General features: G+C 35.1%; 1 protein-coding gene and 1 non-coding gene across 2 annotated transcripts; one reads left to right on the top strand and one right to left on the bottom strand.

Annotated features, from left to right (window-relative positions):
• The first annotated feature begins 13276 nt into the window (after positions 1 to 13276).
• LOC116001211 lies at positions 13277 to 15672 on the top strand. Its single transcript, XM_031241101.1, has 2 exons — positions 13277 to 14344; positions 14569 to 15672. The coding sequence occupies exons 1-2, from the start codon at positions 13277 to 13279 to the stop codon at positions 15670 to 15672; spliced, it is 2172 nt and encodes a 723-aa protein (XP_031096961.1).
• LOC116003211 lies at positions 13877 to 13983 on the bottom strand. Its single transcript, XR_004094644.1, has one exon. It is a non-coding gene; the product is annotated as a small nucleolar RNA R71 (small nucleolar RNA).
• Positions 15673 to 16417: the final 745 nt, after the last annotated feature.

Here is a 16417-nt window from a genome sequence, read left to right as displayed (position 1 = left end):
CGCTTGTATGCATGTGGTTCAGGTCGAATGCTGATTGCCCAATTATTCTGTTAAATGCAATATTTATAGTGTGTCAGGGGACATGTCGCGGTGTTACGGCATGGACGTCACGTGGAGGCCATGCACGGGGCTAGATGTAGGCCCATTGCCTTTTGCCCAAGTGCTCGGAGATTACGGGCCATAGTGGAAGAGGCGCTCTAAGGCAAGAAGGCCGGGCCGACAAAACCCAAGTGGCTCTCATGAACCGTGCTCTACATGCCCTCTAGGTAGGGTGGTCGGGAGGTTAATGGTCGGACAGTCCAATTAACGTGAGGTTCGGTCTTGCCATGCTCTATCGTTCAGGGACCGATCATCGTATGGTCATTATACTTGGGTAATAATCCCCATCATATATATATATATATATATATATATATATATATATATATATATATATATAATGAGAACCCATCATTCCACCTGTCCAGATCTAAAATATCAGAAACATTTTTTAAAAATGGTGTCATTTTTATAAATAATTTAAAAATTTAAAGTACAAGTAAATTGTATTAAACGTGCACATAATAATTTCATAGAGTGCAATTAAGTGCAAGTAAAATGTATTACAAATACAACAATATAATATATAGACCGGGCAACAAAATTAAGTGCACAACATAATGTTATCATTCAGTGCACTAATGTGAATATGTAAGTTATTGCAAGATTAAGTGAAAATAGTTGAACTTTTAAATGATTTTAGTTATACGTTTTACTTTTACACTTGCACCAGTTTACTTACACTTTTAACAGATATTTCTTGCACCAAAGTTTGAGTTATTTACAAAAATGTCACTACAATTTTTTTAAAATTACATCTGATCGGTTAGATCTAGACAGATGAACACTTGTAATAAGTTCTCATTCCTGTTATGGGCTCCCGTTCTCACTGAACGCACCCCTGTGATTTTGCTATATAGTACAGTTTTGAAGCCGCCGAGAATATGCTTTTTCTATAGTTTTGACTTTGCTTTCTCCTTTTCGTATTACGAATAATGGTTGGTTTGAAATTTGGCTAAGCTGAATTGATTAAGGAAAAGTGCAAGATTTAAAATGGACAAAAGTGGTGTTAGATGTAGGCTAGCAGCTTTTTTTTAATCATAATTTCTTACTATTTTATTGTTTATTGGTGATTATAGTCTATTAATGATACGTATACATGTATATATGCATATTTTTATTTTTATTTTTTTTGAAAACATATTTTTATTTGTTTATTAGGAAAGAAAAATGCAATTTGACCTGGCAAAGTCAAAGATTAATAGAGAAGTCTGTATTTTTGTTTGTATTAGACCAGTTAATGGCATTCAATAATGGCTGTAATGGATGTTGTACGAAGATACCGTAATTTAATGTCGCCATGGACTATCTGCCTGGTGTGCTATGTTTCTTTGAAAACAAAGCCAATTAAAGGTATAATAGGAATTTAGTTTATCTCAGTGTTTTTTTTTTAGTACTACTGGCTCTGTTATAATGTAGTATCTGTTGATAACTACTTTCTCAACCTACTAAAGCACAAAGAGTTAGCATTGCCTCCGCTGAGACTCGAACCCACCCATTCCACATGAGAGTGCAACCGGGTGCTACTAGACCACAAGATCATTGGCGTAACAGAGTTAATGATTATGGTGAAAGTTCAAGTTGGGCAAATTATACTGTGCACCACGGTGCAAATAGCAATGTGCACCACGTACCTAAACGACGTCGTTTTGAGCATTGTAAACTAATCGTTCGTTTTTTTAGAAATCACGTTTCCCGTTTCGGCCGGTCTCTGTATTTATGTTAATATTCTGTGTATTCCAGGCAATCATTCTGTGTATTCTAGGCAACCGTTCTGTGTATTATAGGCAACCGTTATGTGTATTCATGTTAGTAACACATGTTGTGATTTCATGTTAGTAACACATGTTGTGATGTGTTTGTGCATTCGAATGTTTAGGAGGATGAGTTCTGTATATTTTGTGTAAATATTATGTGTATTCATGTTATTAACACAAGTTGTGATGTGTTTGTGCATTCGAATGTTAGGAGGATGAGTTATGTGTATTTTGCGTCAATATTCTGTGTATTATGGGCAAACATTCTGTGTATTCTAGGCAAACGTTCTGTGTATTCTATATAATGATTATGCGTATTATAGATAATGAATTCCCAGGAGTCATTCGCGTCCACTAACATCTGTGTATTTTGTGTCAATATTCTGTGTATTCTGGGGCAAACATTCTGTGTATTCTAGACAAACGTTCTGTGTATTATAGATAATAATTATGTGTATTATAGATAATGAATTCCCTGAGTCATTCGCGTCCGCGTATACTAACACCGAAACGACGTCGTTTTACGTACGTGGTGCACATTGCTATGTGCACCGTGGTGCAGGGTATAACGATTGTTAAAGTTGAGTAGAGGTGTCAAGTGTATGAGTTAGCATGAAGTCCAAGACAGGCCCGACCCGTTTGGGTCGGCATAATTCGTTTTGTTTATTACAATGGACGAATTAAGACTAGCCGATTCTATATTATGATGGATATGGCTAAATTTTAATTTTTGCTCTATCAGCCGGACCAGTTCGTTGACATATACATTTTTTAACAGATATAATAATAGAGTAATGGTTCATGAGATTATTTACATTAGAATTCGTAAAAAAAAATAAAAATTATGTGTACCAATTAAATTCTTACTATTTACTAATTACTACATTAAAATAATTTTAAATTTGTAAAATTTTATTTATTTCAAATTGAACACAATTACTCTTACTAAGTACGGAGTAGTTAGTAGTTGCAATTTGTAAATTTATTCTTATTAAAGTTATTAAATTATTGATTATTGATTTCTTCATTTTCTTTTAATAATTCTTAAGTTAAATAGTTGAAAATAAATATGTAAACTCGTAAAGCTAATTTAGGAAGAAAGCATATAACTTAAATGAGTTTATATATAAATTAGTGTTTTCCCCGTGCGTTGTACGAAATAAATTTCTTATAATATTTTAAGAATATTTGGTTCGATATATAAATATATAAATTGTAACAACGAATATTATATAGTGCAATTGATGAAATAGATTGAATCGATTATGTATTCTGATGTTATCCTTACTCGATTTCGAGCAAATAATTGTCTAATTACTTGTGCAATGTATGGGTAAAATTTTTTATTATACATTAAGATAATAAAATTAAAGATGAAATTATAAACAATACTAATATTGAAAGTGTACATTTATTTGATTATAAGATTAGTGAAAAAGTATCACTCAATTAATTGAATAATATATGGCTCGTTTGTCTGCAATTATCTTTAAAAATCGATATGTAATATGATTTATGCAATTATATTATTACTAAAATAAATATGGGAAGAAAAGGATAAAATAATTTAATTGTAATTGTTATAAAAATAAATCCAATGATCCATGTTTAGCTTAATTACTATAACAATTATTAGATAATTATTACTAGGCAATTATACTAATATCTGTGTATTTATACTTTTATACCTAAATATTTCCTTTTCACCATATCGCCTTTATTTTTTTCATTCTCCTCCATATAAATGAATTATTTGTAATTATGCAAATATTTATGTAATTATTTGCTTAATTAACAAAGGAGTGTTCAATCGGTTAACCAAACCATTTTAACCAAAATTTTTAAAACTTTAACCGTGAATCGCACCGAACTTTTTATTGCCGAATTAACCGAACCAAAGTTTTATTTCGGTTAATCTCGATTAACCGATTAACCTAATTTTTTAAGCTAAAGTTTTAAATCTTAAAAATAATTATTATAATAATAAATTCAATTAAAATAATACATATTATAATAAATCCATAAGAAATATATAAAAATAATACCATAACAACGCTACAAATTTATAGGAATTTTACATATTATAATGTGTGTGTGCGCGCGCATGCGTACGTGTGTGTATTTAAAATTTCGGTTAATCAAAATTTTGAACCGAATTAATCGTTAATCGAAATTTTTAAAAACCTTTAACCATTAATCGAAGCGAAAAAGTTTCGTAAAAACAGTTAACCAAATTTTGTCGGTTAACCGAAAATTTACCAAAGTTTGCACATAACATAATAATTTAGTTTTTCTCATAGTATTATACCTTAAGTGTGTATATATATAAATGAATTGTAATAATCAAACGACCCATGTTTAATTGTAATTATACTATTACTATGATAATTATTAGCTTAATTATTATAATAATTATTTGTTAATTATACTAATATAGTAATATCTGTGTAATTAATTTCTTAATTACCATATTAATTAGTAGGTAAATATACTAATATTGTACAATTATAATATTATTGTTGTAATTATTTGTGTGGATGAACATTACTTTCTACTTTGAGTGGTTAGTTACATCCCTAAGAATTAGGGATTAGAGATGTATAAATATTATAAATGCCCGATCAGTAACGAATGAGAAAGTGATTTTCCCCTTATTGAATTTTCCTTCTGTCTTTACATATTATTTTCCTTATTAATAGTGTTCTTATTACAATATCTTACCTGAGATACTATTACGATTGTGTGACGAACGTAATCGAGCGAAGATCAATCACGCGAGGGAACGACCTAAAATCACAACACATTATCAGCACGAAGCTCACGATCATTCTTCGGTGAACGAACTGCAAATTCTATTGTTGTTCATCAATGGGGACTTAACAGACACTATGCTTGGTGGATAATGCAACAACGCACACTATCCTCACAAACAGAAGGTATTTTCATACTTTAACTAAGAAAAACGGCAATATCACAACTATTGCTGATGATGAGGTCCCCATTGTGGGCTCCGGTAGAGCTTCACTTATCCTTCCAAAGGGTATAGAGTTAATAATCGAAGATGCTCTTTTATACCCTCAATCTAAGCGTACTTTGCTTAGTTTTAAAGACATTATGTCTAATAGCTTTCATATCGAAACCAAAACTTCTAATGTGATAGAATACCTCATCATGACACAGCATGTTGCTGGGCAAAAGCAAGAGGTTGAAGAGTTTTCTTCTCTATCCTCTGAGTTATATCATACTTACATAAAACCCAATAATGCTTACATCGCATTATCTATGACCTTTAAGAACCCGCATTCCTTTCAATTATGGCATGACCGGTTGGGTCACCTAGGGCAAAAAATGATGGGCCGAATTATTTCTAACTCAGCTGGACATAATTTTTCTAGCTCTAATATTTTTCCGAAACATCAATATACGTGTATTGCTTGCGCGAAAGGCAAATTAATTGCTTGCCCATCACGTACTAAAGTTGGACATGAACCCCTTGTTTTTCTCCAAAGATTATAGGGTGACATTTGTGGACCAATCCATCCGTCATCTGGACTTTTCAGATATTTTATGGTCCTTATTGATGCTTCCACTCGGTGGACTCACGTTAGTCTACTATCCACTAGAAATCAAGCATTCGCCAAATTCGTTGCGAAAATCATCGAATTGAATGCTCAATTTCCTAATTATCCAATTAAATCTATTAGAATGGATAATGCTGGAGAATTCACATCGAAAACATTCGATGATTATTGTATGGCTTTGGGCATCAAAGTGGAGCATCCAGTACCTCATGTCCATACTCAGAACGGTCTAGCTGAATCTTTGATTAAGCGTATTAAATTGATTGCTAGACCACTGCTTCAAAAGTCCAGCTTACCAGCTACTTGTTGGGGACACGCAGTATTACATGTTGCAAATCTCATCCAACTCTAGCCCACTGCATATCATGGATATTCCCCCTTACAACTAGTACGAGGGTCAGAACCAAACATTTCCCACCTGCGTATATTTGGTTCTGCAGTCTATGTTCCTATACCACTTACACATCGTACCTCAATGGGCTCACAACGAAAGTTAGGTATTTATATTGGTTATGAATCCCCTTCTATCATTAAATATCTAGAGCCCATGATCGGGGACTAATTTACTGCGAGGTACGCAGACTGCATCTTTGATGAAGATCATTTCCCGGTATTAGGGGGAGATAAGAGCACACAGTTAATGAAATACCGAGAAATTTCATGCGATGAAAAAGGTCTTCAATACCTAGACCCACGCACTAGCCAAGCTGAACTGGAAGTTCAAAAGATCATTAATTTGCAAAATTTAGTAAATAACCTGCCAGATGCTTTTACTGATTTAAGAAGAGTGACTACATCCCACACTCCTGCTGAAAATGCTCCAGCACGAGTAAAAGTCCCCAACGAATAAAGTATACATACTAACACCCCCATCGCCAGAAGCGTGGGAGACTAGTGGGTGCAAAAGATTAAAATCCGCGGGAAACTAGGATCAGTAAAAATTCTCAGTCACTTCACAAAGTTATTAACCGTTCAGAAGACAGAGAACCCAATCAACTTGCACGTGGTCCAAATAATATTGACACTAAAGATGTGGAACATCTAGATCAAAATATTGTGGGAAATGACAATGATCTGGTTGATATAAATATAGAAACTGCCATACACTATGTTGATACAGGAGAAACTTATAATAGAGATTTTATAGTCGTCGACGACACGTTTGCCTGCGCAATTGCTTCTAAAGTATAACGTGATAATCTGGATCCAGAACCAAAATCAATAACAGAGTGCCGAAAGTGCTCTGACTGGTTAAAATGGAAAGAAGCAATCGATGCAGAGCTTAACTCGCTTAATAAAAGGAAGGTGTTTGGTCCCACCGTACTTACCCCGAAAGATGTGATCCAGTAGGATCCAAGTGGGTGTTCGTACGGAAGAGGAATGAAAATAATGAGGTGGTTAGATATAAAGCGAGATTGGTTCCTCAAGGGTTTGCGCAGAGGTTCGGAATTGATTTTGAGCATACATATTCTCTTGTTATTGATGGCACATCGTTCCGCTATTTAATCTCATTGGCAGTAAACATGAATTTAGATATGCAGTTAATGGATGTAGTGACCGCATACCTATACAGGTCACTAGATACTGATATATACATGAGAGTACTCGAAGGCATTGAAACCCCCATTGTGAGGGAGAAAAAAGACCGTAACATGTATAGTATCAAACTTCAAAAATCACTGTACGGTTTGAAGCAATCGGATAGAATGTGGTATAACCGATTAAGTGAATTCCTCCTGAAGAAGGGATATGTAAATAATGATATTTGTCCATGTATCTTTATTAAGAAATCATCAAATGGGTTTTGCATTATCTCCATCTATGTAGATGACATAAACATTGTTGGGACACATAACGACCTTGTGGAAGCATGTTCATGCTTAAAATTGGAATTTGAAATGAAACACTTAGGGAATCCCAAGTTTTGTCTTGGCCTGCAGATCGAGCATCTCCCTGATGGAATCTTCATACACCAGTCAAATTATACAAACAAACTCTTGGAGAAATTTTATATGAATAAATCACATCCTCTCAATACTCCGATGGTGGTTCGGTCCCTTGAAGTGGACAAAGACCCATTTAGGCCCAAAGGGGATGATGAAGATGTGCTAGGACCTGAGGTCCCATATTTAAGTGCAATTGGTGCTTTACTTTATCTAGCTAATTTCACCATACCAGATATTGCTTTTGCAGTAAATTTACCTGCTAGATTTAGTGCCTGCCCAACGAGAAGAAATTGGAATGGAGTAAAACATATCCTCAGATATCTCCAAGGTACAAAAGATATTGGTCTCTATTTTGAGAAAAACTAGGATATTACATTAGGGGGTTATTCAAATGCTGGCTACATGTCTGATCCCCATAATGCCAAATTTCAGACTGGTTATGTTTTCCTATGTGGAGGCACAACTATTTCGTGGAGATCTGTTAAACAGACATTAGTTGCTACCTCATCTAATCACTCTAAGATTATTGCTCTATATGAGGCTTCACGAGAGTGTGTATGGTTGAGGTCGCTAATACATTATATCAATAGCTCGTGCAGTATAGAAAGCAAAGATGATATTCCCACTGTACTATTTGAAGATAATGCGGCAAGTGTTACACAGATGAGTAATGGGTACGTTAAAGGGAACCTTAGAAAACACATTGCGCCTAAGTTCTTTTATCCGCATGAACTCTAGAAGAGTGGCAAAATTATTGTTCAGAAGGTTTGCTCATGTGACAATCTAGCAGATTTGTTCACTAAGTCCCTGCCTACGTCTATTTTTGAAAAATATGTTCATAAGGTTGGGATGCGTAGGCTTAGAAGGTTATTACCTTCAGGGGGAGCAACAATCTCTAGATACTCTTAATCAATTGGTCCAGAAGACCATCATAATCCTGAAGATTAGGCCGTGAAGGCATTTGGTTGTACTCTTTTTGCCTTAGTTAAGTTTTTTTCCCACTGGGTTTTCTTAGTCTAAGGTTTTTAACAAGGCAACTAATGTAACACATGATTAAACATACATCATGTACTCTTTTCCTTGTCTAGTTTTTCCCACATGGTTTTTTTTTAGCAAGGTTTTTAACGAGGCATGATTATGAAAAGATAATGTCCAAGGGGGAGTGTTGTAATTATTTGTGTGGATGGCTATTACTTTCTACTTTGATTGGTTAGTTACATCCCTAAGAATTAGGGATTCGAGATGTATAAATATTGTAAATGTGACAAGTATATTTTTGCACTTTAATTTAAGTAGGTTTTTATAGTATATTTATATTTATTATTTGTCATTTTATTTTATTTCAATTTTTTAGAATTCAATAGTTGGTTAGTGAGAATAAAGATTTTATAATAATTATTGGGCATTAGTAAGGTTTAGATGCTAGTTTTAATTATTGGCCCAAAATAAGAGTTACATTTTAATTAATGTGGGTTAATAAGCCCATAACATCATAGCCCATTTCTTTATTTGTTTAGTAAAGTTAGCCCAAAATATATAATACCTAATGATCTCACTAAATAAACAAAAGAAAGAAAAGAAATTCAAATATTAGTTTTTGTTAATTGTTCCCTGCGCAGCAGCGTACGTACGAAAGGAGCAGCGGCGGATACTTCGGCAAAACAGCAGCAAAGATTTCGACGTCTAAAGGGTGGAGGAGATTTCGCCGGTCAAAACAGCAGGGAGAGGATTTCGTCGGTCAACAGGGGAAATTGATAGGCAAGGATTATTTTCACCATTTGAGTCTACTTTTGAGAGGTTCAAATTAATTTTCAGATTAATTATTTTCTTCAATTTAAGAGTTTTTGTTGGGATCATGGTTGCAGTAGGCGCTAGGCGGTAGTCGGGCGGTAGACTAGCGCCTAGCGCCTAAGCGGTCTAGGTGTAACACCCCAATTTTCAACTCTTACATTTATTACAAAATCCGTAATAAAACGCTGCGGAAGCTTACATCATATCAACAGAAAACCGGGTGCTACCGCCACACCTAGAGTGAATTCTATCACCTCTTTGACAAACTCCACTCTAAGTGCACATGCTAAACTTACAACATTAATAACAATCCCTGTCTACATCAAAGAGTAGACCTCAACCTGTACTTCCCTTCTATTCCGAGCTCATCGGCTACAGGGGCCCACACTAATCTACAACTGATAAGAAACACATTGAAGTGCAGTTAGCGCGACGGCTAAGTAAGGAAATCCGATGTCACTCAAAAGTAGACAAAGGTTTGAAAACATAGATAATCTAAAAGCTTTATAAGTTTTACCATGATTTGAAAATCTGCCTGTAACGAAACGATTTATAGATAGTATAATAGCGTATAAACGTTAAATCATATAAAGCTTTTCTCAAATAAGAATGAAGTCATAACTTGCCACTCAAAATAATTTTCATGCCCTTTTCAGACAAGTTTGCAAAATTTCACATTTCCAGGAATTTCATCATTTGCAAATAGAACCGCAGCTCTAATATTTATAATAATCTGAACCGCAGCTCAGAGTAACAACAATTTTCATACTGCATATAGAACCGCAGCTCTATAATAATCTGAACCGCAGCCCAGAATAACAATAATTTTCATACTCAAAAATTTTCCACTTAGTTTCCCCTGAGTAAGCACTTTGAACATTTCTCAATTCTCCTTCTCAAACCTTGGGCAGTGGCATTTCCCTGCCTTCCCGTCGGTCTCCTTATCCCAACCTAGGGCCATGGCACTCCAGCCCTCCCATAGGTCCAACCTTATTCCAACCCCGGGCCGTGGCGTTTAAACCTTCCCGAAGGTCCCCACCTTATTCCAGAAACTAAGGGTTTGAAAACATTTTTCTTTTTCTTTCCTGGAATCAAATAGTATTTTCAAAATAATTTATTTCATCCAAATATGGTTGTGACATCCCAAAATTTCGTCACTAGTTTTGTTACAAAAAAATATTTTTGTCAAAAATTGGTTTTGACAGTTTCTGTCCAGAAATTACAGTTTTGCGCAGTCCGAAAGATTGAGCCGGTAAAAATAGTTCCCGAACTCTTTTTCACTTGAAATTTGTATGGTAGAACCCTAACTCATAGTACTTGATGTTCATAAAAAGTTTTGGTCACCTAGGTTCACGAATTTACACAGAAAATTCCATTTTTGCCCTTGGCAGTGTGCTGTCCAGCATTTTTCCTTCTCTGGACCAGTTTTGGGAAAAATTCCGAAAACCATACTTATACTACTCCAAAAATTATGAAAGTTTATATGCGGCTTCTACACTTATAGAACTACATGTATAAAAAAAATTGGACCAAAATAATTTATCAATTTTTCCCAGAAATTCACGGAAGTTACTGACAGAAATCTGTCCTGATTTCCTTTCTCTATTTCCACAAGTATAAGCTTATATAGACATAAATACAACATATACAAGCATATCCAAGCTATGAACTTGTATACGAAAATATTCCCAAAGCTCCAAAAACACCATATTTCAACTAAAATCAATTATCCAAATTCAAGTGACTAATTCCAACTTAAGGGAATTCCTTACCTCACAAGTGTGTAATATCACCGTAAAAGTAGTCTTGAACCTTTATCCCCAAGTTTCACCGAAAAACCCTAGGTAGAATACACCACCATAACAACATATTTAAGAAATCTTTACCTACAATCAAGTTCTAGGGAAGAAATCAAGACTTTTTAACCGACTAAAACCGCAAACTTACCGAATAGTTGAAGACTTGTGTGGAGATTGGCTATGGAAGCTTGAAGCAAGGAAGAAGAGGATGAAGAAGATGAAAGCTCACACTCTCTCCCTCTCTTGGTATTTCAGCCAAGGCAAGACCAAAAGGACAAGGGGAATAAACATGTTTTAGACACTTAGTACTTTGAGGGGAATGTTTGCATGGAAGAATTAAAATAGAATAACATAATGGTGTATTTTTAAACTTATCAGTTGGGGTCCAAACAGATAAAGTTTCGGTAGAAAATAATCTGGATAGAATAATTCTCGAAACCAAAAATTTATTCCAGACTAACCCTCAAAATTGGGCTAGGTTCGGTACACCGCGAAATTTTAGCGATGTACGATCAAAATAAATTTTCGCTGCTATGGGCTGATTTAATTGAATAGGAAGTTCAAGAATAATAATATGGTGTCTAATAATCCATTTCCTAGGATAATCGGGTCCGAATACCAGCTCCTAAAATTTTACGGTTCGTGACCGGCACGAACGATCGCAACTTAATAACAACTATACTTCCTTAAAAAAAATTATTTTGAAGCATCGGTCACTTATCTTATGAATGTCATAGCTTAAAGACATATTTTCTGAACCTCAAACTTATCGAAATAGACGAGGGGTTACACTAGGCAACGCCTAGGCGGTATCTAGGCGGTTCTAGGCGGCGACCTATAAAAATAAAAAATTAATTCATGTGTGTGGGTGTTTGTCATATATTATATTATATATATATTATATATATATATATATATATATATATATATATATATATATCTTACTTCTCTTACTTATATAAATAAATAAATTTAAATATATATAAATATAATAATAAAATTAACAAGGCCGACTCGCTCGAGTTAACTCGGCTAACTCTGTCGAGTTGGGCGAGTTAACTTGGCCAAATTCGGCCTAGTCGGCCGCCAACTCGGCTTAGTAGGCCGAGTTAGGCGCTAGGCGGCCTCCTAGGCAGCTGGCCACCTAGGCGGACGCCTAGGGAGCAATTCGCCTCGGTCTAGGAGCGCCTAGCGCCTAGGCGGGTGCCTAGGCGGTCTAGGCGGGGATTTTTGCAACAGTGGTTGGGATTAAGAGTGTATAAATAGTAGTGAGTTTTGTTGTTGAGGAAGCAGACTAGCTGTGCACAATTTGATAGTTTCTCCAGTTTGCAAGTTTTATTTTTCTGTTAATATTTTCTGGTTCATGGCCCTGCGAGGCTAATTCTCTAAACTTGGTCAAGATTACATGAACCCTGGAGCAATTTGTACTGTGAGATGGAATTAATTTTTTTTTTATATTGAATTCATCTTCATTTGAGTAATTGATATTTCCATGTGTTTTATTTTATATGACTGTTCCAGTTAATTGCTAGGAGGCCTACTAGTTTAATTACTTGAACAGTTTATTGCTAGATTAGTTAACGATTCGTTCAATTGGTTTTCTAATCTGTGTAGCAACTGGGATTTATTAATATGGCGTTAGTATTAATTTAGTCCTCGGAGGAATATTAATATGAATTAAACATAACCGCATGTGTTTATGTTATTCAGTTTCGTTGTTTTTCTCATTTTAATGCTGCTATCAAATTAAATGTAAGTGTTTGTCTTGTGTTATTTGATAGTTAGGGGTAGTTGATACCGCTTGTGTTTGATTACCTATGACTAAGGAAAATCGGGAATTAATCCCACAACGAATGTTCAATTGTTATGAATTAACCGGTGAATCTATGATCAGTTACTAAAATCCAGTGGTGAATGTCTTCTTAGACCAAGTATTAAAAGTTCAATTGATTTCTTTCGTAAACTTTAGCTTGATTATTATCTTTTCTATTCTTATTTATTTATTTATTTATTTACTTATTTTGAATGTTAATTTCATACCAAACCCCCTTCTTTAATTTGAACTCATAAATCAAACTAGTTACTCCTCGTGGGAACGATTCTTACTCTCACTACTACGTTTTTAAGGTTTAATTTGGCAGCCTACGATAGCTCGCCAAATTTTGGCGCCGTTGCCAGGGAGCTTTTCTAGTTTATTTTATTTGTTTGTTTGTTTATTTATTCATTCTTCTTATTCAATTGTCAAAAAAAAATTTATGTGCCTTCATTACTTTGCTTAATTGCTGCAACATCTTTTATGGTTTATGCCTATAACTCGATCTGCTAATCGAGAAATATTGCCATACGATCCAGAAATAGAAAGAACTCTACGCAACTTAAGAAAACAAGCTCGTAGGAAATTAGAGTTTAGTGCACTGGCTACTGATTTCCCATCTTCCTCACATTCTGATTTAGAAGAAAAACCAATGGCTCAAAATCGGACTTTGAAAGAACTTGGAGCTCCAAATTTAGATCAACAACCTTTATGCATTACGTTTCCTGCTTTAGATGCTAATGTACAATTTGAATTAAAATCTGGATTAATTCATCTTTTGCCCTCTTTTCATGGACTTGCAGGTAAAGATCCTCATAAACATTTAAAGGAATTTCATGTGGTGTGTTCAAGTATGAAACCCACGGGGGTTACTGAAGAACAAATCAAATTGAGAGCCTTTCCTTTTTCTTTGAAGGATTCAGCAAAGGACTGGCTATATGAAGAACAAATCAAATTGAGAGCCTTTCTTTTTTCTTTGAAGGATTCAACAAAGGACTGGCTATATTATCTACCTTCCGGGAGCATCACCACATGGAATGATTTGAAAACAATGTTCCTTGAGAAATACTTTCCAGCTTCAAGGGCGGCCAACATCAGAAAAGAAATTTGTGGTATAAGGCAACACAATGGAGAGTCACTTTATGAATATTGGGAGCGTTTCAAGAAGTTTTGTGCAAGTTCCCCTCATCACCAAATCACTGAACAATTGCTCAGTCAGTACTTTTATGAAGGACTCTTTCCGACTGATAGAAGCATGATTGATGCTGCAAGTGGAGGTGCATTAGTTGATAAGACATCGGATGCTGCAAAGAATCTAATTGCAAACATGGCAGCAAATTCTCAACAGTTTGGCAATAGACTTGTCCAACCATCGAAGCAAATGAATGAGGTAAGTATTTCCAATCTTGAACAACAAGTGGCTGGTTTAACTACTCTTGTTCGTCAATTACCTATAGGAAATATGCAAACTGTGAAAGCTTGTGGAATTTGCTCAGTAGTTGGGCACCAAACTGATGCTTGCCCAACTCTTCAAGAAGAACCTATTGAATATGTCAAGGTAAGTATGATCCATTTTCTAATTCATATAATCCTGGTTGGAGGGATCACCCGAACCTTAGCTATGGGAACTCACAAGGGAACCAGATTGTTCAGAATCGTTCAAATTTTCAGCAGTATAGACAACCATTTCCTTCAAGACAACCACCGGCCCAAAGCTCTAACTCAGGTATGAATCTTGAAGACATTGTTAAGTCTCTTGCCACTAACACTTTACAATTTCAGCAAGAAACACAACTATTCCAACAAGAAACAAATTCCAATTTTCAAGAAACGAAAGCTAGCATCCAGAACTTAGAAAGACAAATGGGCCAACTAGCAACTACGGTAAGTCGGTTGGAGGCACAGAGTTCTGGCAAATTACCCTCTCAAACGGTGGTCAATCCTAGAGAAAATGCAAGTGCAATTGTTTTGAGAAGTGGTAAGGAAATTGAAGGTCCTGCAAATGTTACCCCATCAGTAGACCAAGAAAAAGAGGAAACTAGCAACAACGAAAATTCTCAAGGTAAGTTTCCTAATCCTTCTGATAATAAACCAACTCCCCCATTCCCTCAAGCTTTGTTAAAATCTAAAAAAGAAGCGAAAGATGTAGAGTTATATGAAACTTTCAAAAACTATGAAGTAAATATTCCATTACTTGATGCAATAAAACAAGTCCCTAGATATGCTAAATTCTTAAAGGAGTTGTGTACAACAAAAAGGAAGCAAAAATCAAAAAGAGGTGAGAAGGTGATAATGGGAAAGAATGTCTCAACTGTGATTCAAAGCAAGCTTCCTGAAAAATGCAAGGATCCAGGTATGTTTACTATTCCTTGTATGATAGGTGATACTAGACTTGAGAAAGCCATGCTAGACTTAGGAGCATCTATTAATGTTATGCCATATTCTGTGTATGCTTCTTTAAAACTTGGACCTTTGAATAAAACTAGTGTGGTTATCCAATTGGCTGATAGATCTAATGCATATCCTAGGGGTGTTATTGAAGATGTATTGTTGCAAGTTAATAATTTGATATTCCCTACTGATTTCTATGTGCTTGATATGGAAAATAATGATCATTCTGCTCCTATTCTACTAGGAAGACCATTTTTAAAAACTGCAAAAACAAAAATTGATATTCATAGTGGTACACTTACTATGGAGTTTGATGGTAATATTGTTACATTCAATATTTATGATGCTATGAAATGCCCTAGTGATGATAACTCTGCTTATTCTATTGATATTCTTGATTCATTAGTTGAAGAAGTTTTTGAATTTGATGGTAATGATGAATTGAAAGTTGTTATTAGTGAACACCTTGAAAGGGGAATAATGAGTTTGCTTTGAGTGTCAATTTACAAGAGGCTATTGCATCATTGAATTATTGTCCTAAATTGAACCAACATAATAATGTTTCTTATATGGCTTTACCTGTTTCTAGCAAAAAGTTGTTACCCTCTGTTGTGCAGGCACCTGTCCCTGAGTTGAAACCTCTCCCCGAACACCTTAAATATGCTTTCTTGGGAGAAAATAAAACATTGCCAGTCATAATTTCAACTAAACTTTCTACAACATAGGAGGAAAAACTTGTCCATATGTTGAAAGAACACAAAACTGCCATTGGGTGGACAATTGCAGATATCAAAGGAATAAGCCCATCCACTTGCATGCACCGAATTCTACTAGAGGAAGGAGCAAAACCATCCCGTCAACCACAAAGAAGGCTAAACCCACCCATGATGGAAGTAGTGAAGTAAGATGTCCTTAAACTCCTTGGAGTTGGGATAATCTATCCAATTTCAGACAGCAAATGGGTTAGCCCAACTCAGGTGGTTCCTAAGAAATCAGGAATTACAGTTGTGAAAAACCAAAATGATGAACTGGTTCCCACTCGTATTCAAAATGGATGGCGAGTTTGTATAGATTATAGGAAGTTGAATGTTGTAACAAGAAAAGACCACTTTCCTTTACCTTTTATTGATCAAATGCTAGAAAGGTTAGCTGGCCGTTCATATTTTTGTTTTCTTGATGGTTATTCGGGTTATTTTTATATTGCAATTGCTCCAGAAGACCAAGAAAAGACAACTTTTAC

Source organism: Ipomoea triloba, chromosome 13 (genome assembly GCF_003576645.1).
Source record: "Ipomoea triloba cultivar NCNSP0323 chromosome 13, ASM357664v1".
NCBI classification, from domain to species: Eukaryota; Viridiplantae; Streptophyta; class Magnoliopsida; order Solanales; family Convolvulaceae; genus Ipomoea; species Ipomoea triloba.
This window is presented reverse-complemented; position numbering and strand designations above follow the sequence as displayed.

Bases quoted from the DNA above. Each gene is read 5' to 3' on its own strand.
- LOC116001211 (XM_031241101.1), top strand. From the start codon at position 13,277: ATGCCTATAACTCGATCTGCTAATCGAGAAATATTGCCATACGATCCA. The intron at 14,345-14,568 runs GTAAGTATGATC...TTACAATTTCAG, and splicing joins AACCTATTGAATATGTCAAG to CAAGAAACACAACTATTCCA.